The following is a 12,693-nucleotide window of genomic DNA, read 5'->3' on the forward strand; positions in this document are numbered from 1 at the left end:
GCCCGGCCGAGGCGCATACGATACCACAGGGGTGAAAAAGCCGGGAGCACCACCTCCGCCACCATCAACTCGGTAGACAAATCAGATGGTTGTGATGCTAGGTGATCAGACAATAATGAATAAGGGGAGCTTTATTGTTTGTGTCTGTGATTATCATCAGTTTGCATTGTGTTAAGGAAAGAGATTCAATTTGACTGGGCTTTCTTTGAGATCTGACAAGCTATAAATTCATGTAGCCTGATCATCCAACATATACTTCTACATCCATTAATCGTTTTCTTACATCACTTTTGTTTGTTCTGTGATTTTCTGTCTTCAATTTTCAATTGCCTTGTCCTCCTTTGCTTTAGATCTCTTGATTTACCGTCATTCCAAACCTCAAAGTGAATAACTCTTTCCTTCTTTCGAACCACTGAATAATATAAGAGAGCTTGGATTTAACGGATATGCTCTATTTCCTAGGATGTGCTTCTACGGTCATGTTAAATATAGCTGCGGCTATCTGGAACCTAAACCTCGTGTCGTTTTGTGCGTCCTGGCTCTCAGTAATGAGTGCCCGGGGACTACTCGAAAAGATATAATACATATGAGCTCTATTTGTGGGAAAGAATACTGCTCTGGTATGTACCTGGCTGGCCTAATAAGATTAAGCTTATAAATGAATAAGAGCAGAAGAATTCCCGTGCAAATCTACATGAGGCCACCGCGCTACCGACGGAGTAGAGATTTACGGTCGGGCTGTCGGCGAGTCAACCAGGTTTGGTCATGAAAGGCGGAAAATCTTAGCTACTCCAATATATAAAATTGGTTATATACCAATCCTTGTCTAGCGTGTGCATCGGGAATGACTAGGTGCCCATAGGAAAGGAGGCTGGCTTGCTTAGATCAAAAATTTGCCAGCCTTGCGTGTTTTTATATCCATTGTGGCAAGTCTCGCGATGAAGTAGGCAGGATAGATATAAGAACAGCTAGTTCTCCCAACCTAATAAAGCAATTCTTTTGCTAACAGGCAATAAGATGCGTGAAAATATACAGTAGGTTTACCGCAAGCAGCTTATTAGAATTTTACTGACAGGCTCTCAGGGACCTTATCAAAGCCATCCCTGGCCTAGTGCCTGAAATAGCTGAATATGTATCCTGTCAATTATCTGGGGGGACAAGCTACCAGCATACCTTCCAGATTACTGGTCGCCAACTTTACACAGCATTTCTCGAGAATGCCGATCCATCCAAGTTCCTCATCGGCATTGGAATACGACTTGCCATGTCACCGTTGACCATCATCTCTACAGTGAATTTCCAAAACGCTTATCACGCGATGCAGGACTTGCACCACACTATCAGGGGTGCAGATATTTCTGAGATTTCTGTTATGGGTGTTTTGGTAAAGCTGGCCACACATGCTGTAACGCAACCACATCACGCATCAAAAGAATCTCAGGAGTTTGTCGAATTATGCTTAGCACGGCTACTCATACCAAGAACATTCTTAACGGTCTGTACGGCAACTGAACAAATCTGCAACTATGGAGACAGACGACTGTCTGGTGCAAGCCACGAGGTGGCCTGTGGCTTAGTGCTCCCGCGGCAAGTCCAGGTAACATTCTTTCTGCAGGACCTACATCTTTTCCTTGATGAGGTCCGCACAGTCTATCTAGTAGGCTTTCAGAGTGATCGATTGAGCCTACAAAACATCCTGTTTATCCTCATCGAAGCTTTTCCAACTCTCATAGATGAATGGTTAAGCAACCAGCCAAACCCGATACATTTCGAACTTTATTCACTTCTCGGACTACTTTTTATGTTGTTGGGTCATTCCCAGAAAGGGAATCCGGACTCATTCTACTATGCCATTTGCCTTGCCGTGAATGATCTCGAAAGAACATTAGGCATAATCAGAAAGGAAATGAGCATGGCCATACTCTATGGTGAACTCACTTGGGATGGAGCAACATATGCCTCTATAACATTTGGCGCATACTTGGATGATTTACGGAAACAACTACTGCATTTGCAAGACCACGCCGACTAAGTGGATCAATGGATTATATGGCAACCCTTCATGTACTTTCCTAGAGGCAAAAAGTGTTTTGTGTTCCTGTGGCCTACCTTTGAGATGGTAAAGTGTACATAGCACAGTTCTTCATATTCTTGACTGTTGGCGAGCGCAATGCTTTCACACGCCCGAAAAGGTCCGCCAATCATGGCCTGTGTGGCAAGAGTCTCAGATATGGCTGCGGGCGCATATTAGCGTGAAGTATAGCGCCGCAGTCGCGCCGCAGTCACCCCTTGTGCAGCTTCGCCGGACCGCCGAGGAGAAAACGAGTAACCCCTCAGGGCCACTGCGGGATGTACGCAGTGATGACCCACCATTTTAGGTCGGAAGGCCAATCAACATTTACTTCTGGTACTTGGCAGGGACGACTACGGTTCAGCTGGATGTCGCTTCGTAACCATTGGACATTCGCATCACTAGGCCCGCAAGCAGGAGACCCACTTGTTAGCACCGCTGTGATAAGTGAAATATGAGTCATGAACAAAGGTAGACGTTCTTGCTGAGGTGTTCTTTGTTTATCTCGAGGATAGATGTAGCAACCACCCCTCATACTATAGGCTCTTATACCCATTATTCTATGATCGTATTGGCTATGGACCAAGCCTTCTAGGAGGCTTGCGTTTCAAAGAGGCGTTTCCCATGACTCTATACTTCTTATTTCTATTTAGGTTTCAGAACAATTCTCACATGGCTATTTTCCTCACAAGAGGAATTTTATGAGAGCTATTCTATCCTGAAAATTTCCTTCTGGCCTGATACTTCCATGTCACATAATAACTTATGATCTTTCACATATCAACTTATTTCCATAAGTTGCTGCTTGAGTATCGCTACATGAAATAATCCATATGTGTCGTAGGGCAACATAAAAGGCTTTTCTTGTACGGCTAGCCGCTCGGAGACATCATTCTCGAACCAATCCAGCTCAAATGTATACAAAAGTCTTAGAAAGAGCCACATATGTCTAAGCCAGTCCTGAGAATGCTCTCACATTCCCCCGAGCGACATAGAACAGTGACATTTACCATACTGGGTGATTTCGGCTCAGTTTCGGCTCGATCCAGGACCCGGGAGACCAAAGTCCTTGGGAAAAGGCATCTTGACAGACCACTGAGAGATTAAGAGCGTGGATCCTGAGCGAGTCTGCAGACGCCAGAGTGTCCAGCTAAGGGAGTCCAGATGCTGTCACGGCTAATGTGTTTTGCGCAAATCGGAATAGTTATCTTGGTTGTTTTAGTGAAATGTGAAAATGTAACGTCGTGCAGATATGTATTCACAGGTCGGCGCTGAGTAAATGCTTGAACATTTGGGGACTCTTCTACCTGGTCAAAATGTCTACACCTAGGATTTGTGGGTCAAGCTGTAAGGCCTGAGCAGCACAGCCCAGTCATTGTGGCCTAAGGCAGTGGATCTAGACAGCTCTCGGATCTAGGCGCGTGGACCTAGGTCCCCAAGACCTCCAGGGCCAAGCACCTGAGCCCCTAAAATACCCAAGCATGCGCTTGGTGCCGGCCCGCACGTACATATCTGCCCAACGCGTAGAAAACCTTCTCTGACTACTGGTTTTGTGAAGGCCCATACGGTAGACCAGGGATTCCATTTAATGAATACTAGATCTCGCGAAAGACATTGACAGCTATTCATTCTGCAATTTATTGCCGGACGATTATTGGCAACCAATAATAATTGGTCTCCTGTTCTCGCTGCCTTGACTTCATGGGCTGCGGTCGAGTCGTCCTCATCAGTAGGAGGATTAGAGTCAAAATCCTTGGCTTTTATCTGAATCTTGCGTTGGCCTGTCTGGGCCGCTGGGTCTTAGCTCGAACAATTCATCGTAGAATCGGGTGAAGAGAGCTGCCAACTTCAAGTTCGTAAGGAACGGAAGAAGCAGTTTTAGTTGCGGAAATTAGTGGGGAAAGTCATTCGGGAGAGGCACCGGGTTAAATGGGAGCGATGTTCTTCTAACAGGTGAGTAGGTTGCCTCACACGGAGGGAAGTTCCCTTGCGTGGGGTCAAGCTACCTTGGGCACGGGAAGTTCCCTCCGACGGGCGAAGAGTCCCAGCGCATACGCATGAGGCGGGTGCATTTAGCGCGTACAGAGAACGAGTCCTGGCCTCGCTGTCGTGCACGCGCCCCTAGGTCCTGTTGCACGTATCAACTCCGTAGGATTTGAGACCAAGCCGATTCGTCACCGCCGGGGCGGTGGCGTAGGCGTAGTGGTAAGCGCTCCGAGGCAACTTCCAAAAGATGCGGGATTGGTCACCTTGCTTTTTAGACGTGGTGGGTTCGATTCCCATCGCCGGTACCACATTTACAGCTTAAAGACGATACCACACAGAGAGAGAGGCCTTCGCACAGTGAAGATGATGATCAGGAAGTTGGGTCCGTGAATGTTATACATTGTCAAATTGAACACCAGGAAACTGAAAAATAGTAAAGGAGTATCTGTGGTCTGCATTCGCTTCCTTGCATTAAACCATATGGTACTCTACGAGCCCTCTCAACCACTAGCTATGTCCTTATTTCGTCACCCAGGGCATATGCCCTTGGATTTGTGGAAGGACCAATCAATACTTTGATGATGGACACTCAATTAAAACGCGTGGGAGGCACGTGCTGCGTGGCCCGCTCGCTCGTGGATTACGCTAGTTCTACTACTCTGGTAAGTCATCGTCTGGAGTGTCTTCAAGATCATGTCCCATCTGCCAACTTTGTACCCATTCCTCCAAACGTTTTGGGGGCCCGGGTTGATGTGGAAATGCGGCGTGAAAGTCTCGCACCTTGTATGGAGCACCTTTGAGGCCATGTGACGGATACCAAGTCTCGTCAGGTTCACATCCTTTCCACCGTACTTGGTACTGGAGCCTTCCACGGAAGATTCGCGAGCCTACTACCTCTTCTACCTCCCATTCCTCTTCATCACCTGCGTCATACAGCTCAGGTGGACTGTTGGTGGTAGCCTTGGACTCGTGCATGCAGCGAGGTAGCACAGCCTCGAATAGCCACGAGACAAATTGCAAACGCATGTCGAACGGCGTTGACAGGAAGTGCGAATGGAGGGACGTAAAGTTGTATTCATCCTCACGTGGTGTAGCCTTCGCGATTAACGTCTTCTTGGCAGGTCGCCCTCTTGGTTTTCTTGGTTTAATCCGCTGGGCCGGGCGCTTGCCGGAGTTTAACGGAGTAGGTTTTGTTGGGATACCATCTTGACCATCCAATTCCACCGCGACTTGAGGTTTTTGGCGAACACTCCGTCTGAGTTTTTGCTTGACACCGTTTTCATCGGCACTCACGGAATGGATTTGTGCAGATCGTAGGTTAAGTGAACAACTGCGACGGACACGGAGTGCCCCTTGATCGCTTGTGCCGGAATTAGCACGCTGAGCGCATTGAGATGTACTGTTAGCTCTCTGATGACCTTCATCAGGTGAGAGGGTCGCTGAGTTGATGGGAACGGTATTTGTGGCACCAAAATGGATTGAAGAGTCTCCAAAGCGATCATCCGCGGTGCCGGTACTGGGAGATTTTGAGGATTGGTCCGTTTTGAGACGTTTGGGCGGTAGCCTTTCCGGCCCAACTTCGACAGATAATCGCTTGCAGGCTGTCGACATTTCGCTACAACCGCCGTTTTGCTCGCTGCCATTTTGTCTCGCGCTAGTCTCATAGTCATGTGGAGTGGGATTCTGATGCGTGCTTTGATTCCGAAAAGATCCAGCCAGACAGTTCGTGTCATAACCGTTAAGAGGTGATTCGCCGAAATCCTGTTTATGATCACGCAGGGGTGGTGAATCCAGCGAAACGTCGACATAAGGCGAATCGGCTTGTAACTCATCCATAGTGAACAGATAAGTATCGTTGGTAGTCTGACGTGGCTGACTGGTCTCCATGAAATCTTCATCTAACATGGTTTCTTCTAAGCCAACCGGCAAAGTGTTCGGTGCGTCGAGGGTTTTTGAGCCCTTATCGTAAGCATCCATGCAGCTATTGTGCGCATCACCTGCACGGATGCCATCTCGGAAGAGTAGGTCTGCTTGAATTTTGGGTTGGAATTCGCTATCCCCTTTCGAGCCCTCTAGAGCAGCCGAGGGTTGGAGAGACGTCGGAGACGAGAAGTGAAGCTCTGTGAAGGTAGGCTGAATCGTATCCTCGACCTTGAAAGCAGGCTGGGGACTCGAGAGATGTTGATAGGGAAAATGAGGTACGGTGCTGGAGCGCATGTTGGCATGAGCACACACTTCAGCTGGTGGACGAGCGGGAAGTGGATGTTCGCTTGGTCGATTTCCGGGAGTTGGCAAGCTTTTCTCGTGGCAGTGACTGAAGGGCCTTGTATCGGTTGCAGGAATAGTATTGACAGCAGCAGGGACAGGGGATCTTTTGGGGCTCTGGGAGGTGGATGTGCTTGTATTGGTGGGGGCAGGGGCTTTCCAAGGTCTGAAGCTATCAACATGGAAGCTGAACATTATGCTGACCTAGGGCAGTGAATGGTGGGGTTCAGAAAAATGGACGGAACAGAGGAACGGGGGATAAGAACGCGTAGTGGTGAGTGAACAGGGACGGGTTTTGGACTGAACTCGGCTGGGAAGTGAGTGATCTTTTGAGGTACATTCCCTGGGAATTTGCCAGCCCTTTTATAGGCAACGGAAGCTCTAGACAACGCTAGCCCTTGAAATCTGGTAAGACACCAAGCCCGCCGTGCTGAAATTCTTGCTCCCCGGTTGAGGGCCGTGCCCATGCAACGCAAGAACAGCCACACTCGATGAAGGCTCTACTACGTGCGTTTGATTTCATCCCGTCCCGGTTGCGCGATTGCATGTCAACTTTCGTCCAAGACAGCATCATCACCCACCCCCCCTCCCCCAACACCGGCTGACTACCTCCACTTTCTCCTCCAAGGTCAGCTGCCTCATTCAGAGTATGAAGGCCAATGGCGATCCTTCACGGTTGTTCATTCCCGGTCTAGGCCAATCCATGCATCTTCCAAGCACGCTACCTGATCGGGCTGTGCCTCGCATCTCGAGACGAGGCAGGGTGAGGATAGGAATGCGTGATTTTCGCCATTGGTCGCCCATGGCCGGACTGTGCCTCGCGTTCTGAAGCAATTTCGGGCAAAGTAGTGCGGGGTTTTCGCTATTGGTCGCCCGCGCCAGCTGAGGCAGGTAAGTGTCGTACTGTCACAGTCACATCGGCGAAGGGCGGTCGAGCCCACGGCCAGTAGAGAATCGACGCAAGTTTCAGGCACATCAGCATGATATCTGCGCAGCACGCCAAGTGGGTCGTTTCCTTGAACACGGAGACCCGAGCTGAGCCGGGGATAGCGAGATGAAATGAAAACAGAGGATTGGGAGGGCATTCAGACGGCCATACTGAGAGAACCAGAGCGGTCTTGGATAGCGATTCGAAGACTGACCTCAGCGACGAAGATAGTAAGTCGACCGGTGAGCGTCCCATGTAGGTAGGAAGGTAACGAACGGATCAATCATAACGACGTAGGGGGGGATCGAGATCCCGGCCAAGGCTCACACAAATCCATGTCGGCTGGAAATTCGCCCGGTGGGGGCACTGCCAGAGAAACAGCGCCGGATCGCACGGCACGACCCAAGGGGGCTGTGCGTCGGGCGAACGGGATGGGCGAGGAGGCGACGGGAGACAGGGGGCAACGACGACGGAGGGGGAAGGGGAGAGGGAAAGAAGGGAAGAGGAAGTGCGTTGTCGGTCGACGGACGCACCTGGGTCTTATATAGACCGTCGCGAACGGGTTGTCGTCAGTAAAAGCGGCGGGCGGCAGCGCGGCAAGGCACTATACCCAACCGGGCAGGCACCTTTCTCGATTGGGTAGGGACCGGCCCCGGGGTGGCAGGCGGTGGCGGGCGGCAGGCGGGCGGTGCAATGGGAGCCGTTTCTGGCGCCCCGCTAACCGTGTCATCGAATACTATTTTTCTTAGTTTAATATAATTATATTTAAAAGTTTTAACCAAGAGTATATATACTCTAGAAAGAACTAGGCTATATCTTATATAAATATAATCTTTATATATAATATTAAAATAATTTACTTACTTAATTAGTCTACTATAATAAATATAATATTAAAACTATAATAATTTTTTAGAAATATTTAAAAATTTATTAATAAATACTATCCCAGGCAGTTTAAAATTAGTAAAAATTATAGAAATCTTAAAAAAAAATCTTATTTTATATTTTTTTATTTACAGATTAAACAGTTATTTAAATAATAATATATATCTTAATTTTAAATATTTTAGTAGTATTAGTATTTTATAAGACTCAGTATCTTTATTTAGTCTAGATAAGTAAATAATAGTTAATAATAAATTTTATTTAATAATTAAATATATAAATCTTTATCATCCAGAACTACTAATAAATTATTAAAAAATAAAAGTCTATTTTTTAAGATATATTTTCTTTTACTATAACAGGCTTTTTCCTAGTAAAACTCTAGAAAAGAGTAATTCTAATTAACTATTAAAAACTAATCTATAATCTATAAATATTCCTATATAGAAATAAAGACTATTAATAATTTAAAAATTAATAAATAAAGATATACTCTATTCTTTAAGTACTTTAGAAGTAATAGAATTTACTTATAATATTATATTAAGATTTATTTATTATTATTTTTATAGATTAGTGTATCTACTAAAGCATTATATTTTTTAAAATAAAATTAGATTAAGAAATAATATTAAAAAAAAAATTTAACCTACTATATTTAATAGGTATTTAGTCTTTTAATAATCATGAAATACTCTAAGACTTAATAATCAATTAGAATATTAAAATAATCTATATATTAGAATCTTTCTAGCTCTAATTATTATTTTTTTAAGATATAAATAATTACCAGTAATTTTTTATTATAAATATTATAATTATATTCTATAGAAAATATAATCTTAAAATAATAGATTACTAGATACTAGGCTCTATCTACTAATTATAAGAATATTCTTATAATAACTTTATTAGCAGTATCTATTTTAATATAAATAAGAAGCGTGGAATTATAATAAATTAAAATAAAAATTAAGATTAATATTTTCTTAAGTATTTTGAAAATTTAATATAAATATAATCCTAGTTAAAGATAATATCTTTTTAGGTTAGTTATATCAGGGATCATACTATTTTATTATAAATTTTAATAAATTTTTAATAGAAATTATAAAAATTTAAAAATAATTAAATTCCCTATACAGTTATTAAGATTATCTATTTAGTAATAATAATAATCTTTATTAGATTTATCTAGATACTATTAGTAGTAATAATAAATCTTAAAAACTTAATTTTTATAATATAAAACTTATATTTATAAATAATAATCTATAAGCTTATAGCTCACAATTTCTCAAATATTAAATATATATATAATTTATATTCAACCACGTTATTACTATAAATTAATATATTATTAATATAAGTTGTTATAAACTTATTTAAATATTCTATTAAAACTTTATTAATAAACTATTAGAAGGCAGTGGGTCTATTAATAAATCTAAATAAAAAAATTTAATATTTAAATAAGCTGTATTATATTTTAAAAATTATAAGATTTTTTAAAATAAGATCTATTCTAATCTAGTAGAAGTTTTAATATATATTAAATTTAATAAAGATTTTTATATTATATAAATAATTTATTATTTTATTAATAAGAAATAAAAGATACAGGTCCTTTTTAATTAAAATATTTAATTTTTAATAATTTATATAAAAGTAGAGGCCTCCTCCAGACTTTCAAGCTATTAAAATAGAAAATATAAAAAATATAGAATTTAATATAATAAATCTTTTATTTAAATTTTTTATAATATAATTATAGAAGGCTTGTAGCTCTTCTATTATTATTTTATAAAAAAAAATAGTATCTAGAGAGTTCTCACTCTTTAACTAAATCTTATAATCATAATATTAAGATAGAGATAGTATATTAGATTCTTTTTTTAAAAAAATATCCACTAAATCATAATATTATTTAGAAAAGATTTTTTTAATTTTATTTTTTTTATTTATATATAAAACCTCTAGTTTCTTTACAAAAATCTTTTTAATAGTATTAAATAAAGTAATAAAAATCTCTATCTTTAAATTCTTTAAATATTATTAGAAGCTGACTGCTTTAATAAAAGCTATTTTTCTATAAAAAAAATCTAATTAGAGTAAATTTTAATTTAAGCTTTAAAATTCTAGGAGAAAGATAATACTAGTAATTTTCTTTAATTAAATTATATTTTATTTTTATTAAAGCCTCACATGGGCTACTTTAATTAATATAAGAAAGAATTAATAATAATTATAAAGACTTTAGTTATTTATTTTCTAACTATATTTTATAATCTTTTTAGGCTGTATCTTATTAATATTTATAATTTATTAAAGACCGCTCTAGAATAGTCTAGGAAATATTTATAAAAAGTCTAACTTTTATCTTATTTTTTAGTATTAATTAGCTTAGCTAAATTAGTTAATAATTCTAATAATCTAATAAGATATTATATTTAATAAATTATATTTTTTTAAAAATAATATTATGCCTTCCCAGGTCCAGTATAAAGAAAAAAATATTTAAAAATTAATAACTATTAATTATAAAATTTAATTAAATTATATATATTAAATTAATAGTCTATTTTCTATTAAAGTCTGTGATAGGGGTTGTCTTTTTTAAAGATAATATTAGAATTTTAAAATATTAGATTAATTTAATAGTAAATTAAGTATCTATTACTAAATAAGTATTAACTCTAGAATTAGTAAGTATATAAATAAAAATAATAATATTATTTTTAAAAAATAGAGTAATAATTATAAAATTATTATTATTATTTTTTAATAAATTTTATAAATTTATTATACTTATTTAAGCTTCCAGCTCACTTAGAATAAAGATTTTTTTAAATATTATCTTTTATTAACTTAGATTTTTCTGTGGGGGTTTCTAGAATCTTTACTTATATAATCTTTTTTTAAAATATTTTTTATTTTTATAGCTGGGCTTTTTATAGTAGAAATATTTTTTATTTTTTATTAAGATTTTTCTAGTCTCCAGCTCTATACTTGAAGTATAAGTTAAAGTTTTAAAAATAATATTCTCAGAGTTTAAGATATTAGAGAGAATATAAAAATTATAAGATTTATTATAATTACTAGCAGTAATAGTATTACTCTTAATATAATTTTTTATTAAATTTTTAATTAAATCTGTAGAATTCATATATTTTTTTATATAATTATTAAAGAAGTAATACTTGTTATTAAAACTATATATAATAAATTTTTTTAGTTTAAAAAATAGTTTACTATATAAATTCTTTTTTTAAAAATTTTTATTAATTCTAGCTTCCACCGCGAGATAATAAAAAATTAAAATAAAAATATAAAATTTCTTTTTAATTTTTATATATAAATTCTAGTACTGGCAGCGGGCGTTATAAATCTTATAAAAATTAATAAAAATAATTTCTAAATATTCTAATATATTCTTAATATCATTATAAGGATTAATTATACTTAAATAAAATCTAAATATTAAATATTTTTTTGTATTATTCTCACAATGATTAATAATATAAATTTTATATATTACTAAAGTAGTGAATTAATTAGTATTAGTTTTTAGTTTCTAATATATAGCTAGTATCTAGTTTTTAAAAAAAATATTCTTTCTATTACTGAATAGAGATAAATTAGAAATTTTTATTATTTTTTTAGATTTAAAAACAATTACACTTTAAAAATTAATTAAGATTTAATAAGTAGCCTATACTATGAAAATATCTTATTCTTTAATAATATTATTCTATTTTTTAGTAATATTATTTTATTCCTAAATAAAAGTAGTTATCTTCTAGTTCTATTAGTTTTATTTATTAAGGAAATTATCTTTTTCAGCCTTTAAAATATTAAAAATCTTTAAAAAAATTTTAAAAGTCCGCTTCAGATCTTTCTTATATTAGTTATTAAATTTAGTTTAATTAAACCCATCTTCCCAGTCTGGTTTATTAGATAGTATTATAGAAAGTTATTAGTTATCTTTAGAACTAAAAGTCTAGATATTTTTTTTAATTATTTTATTCGTTCATTCAGTCAGTTAGTTAGGTAGGTTTTTTAATTATTAAGTATTACTAAGAACACAGGATAAAGACTACTAATAACTTAGCAGGAACTAACTATATATAATAGTAAAAAAAGAATGAAGAATAATACTTAAAATTATAAAACAGCTATTTAATATAATAAAATAAAGTCGTATTAGTACTAACTACTCTAGAACTTTAAATATAAGAAGGAAAAAAGAAAAATAAGAAGTATTATAAATACTTACTTAAAAAAATAATAGTAAAGTAAATGAAACAAATATGGTCATATAACCCTGAACAAGGCCCTGAACAAGGCCCTGAACGAGGCCCTGAACGAGGCTGCCATCACATAGTCTCTCTATATAGATATAAATTATATTATTATTACTAATGGAATTTTACACATTTGGTAGCTAATTCCTTATCTAATTAATAAACTTTCTATCTTAATAAGTAAATCTTATTATATTCTAATCCTTGCTTTTCAGGTAATATACTGGAATAGCTATAATAATTATAAGATT

The 12,693-nt window shown here is 37.4% G+C and overlaps 3 protein-coding genes across 3 annotated transcripts; all 3 read right to left on the bottom strand.

The window, feature by feature from the left end:
* Positions 1-4,475: 4,475 nt before the first annotated feature.
* Positions 4,476-6,274, bottom strand: BO80DRAFT_498118 (uncharacterized protein; the record flags this gene model as incomplete). The annotated part of the gene is made up of 3 exons (XM_025724119.1): positions 4,476-4,708; positions 4,775-4,851; positions 4,910-6,274. The coding sequence occupies 3 exons, from the start codon at positions 6,272-6,274 to the stop codon at positions 4,651-4,653; spliced, it is 1,500 nt and encodes a 499-aa protein (XP_025569286.1). The 3' UTR covers positions 4,476-4,650.
* A 690-nt stretch (positions 6,275-6,964) lies between these two features.
* Positions 6,965-7,505, bottom strand: BO80DRAFT_369963 (uncharacterized protein; the record flags this gene model as incomplete). Its single annotated transcript, XM_025716423.1, has 2 exons — positions 6,965-7,204; positions 7,239-7,505. The coding sequence occupies 2 exons, from the start codon at positions 7,503-7,505 to the stop codon at positions 6,965-6,967; spliced, it is 507 nt and encodes a 168-aa protein (XP_025569287.1).
* A 2,322-nt stretch (positions 7,506-9,827) lies between these two features.
* BO80DRAFT_369967 (uncharacterized protein) lies at positions 9,828-9,980 on the bottom strand (the record flags this gene model as incomplete). The annotated part of the gene is made up of 1 exon (XM_025716424.1): positions 9,828-9,980. A coding segment is annotated over one exon (153 nt), but the record flags the coding sequence as incomplete, so codon positions are not given.
* Between the last annotated feature and the right edge of the window lie 2,713 nt (positions 9,981-12,693).

The sequence above is a fragment of the Aspergillus ibericus genome (genome assembly GCF_003184845.1).
Source record: "Aspergillus ibericus CBS 121593 unplaced genomic scaffold BO80scaffold_92, whole genome shotgun sequence".
Classification (NCBI taxonomy): Eukaryota; Fungi; Ascomycota; class Eurotiomycetes; order Eurotiales; family Aspergillaceae; genus Aspergillus; species Aspergillus ibericus.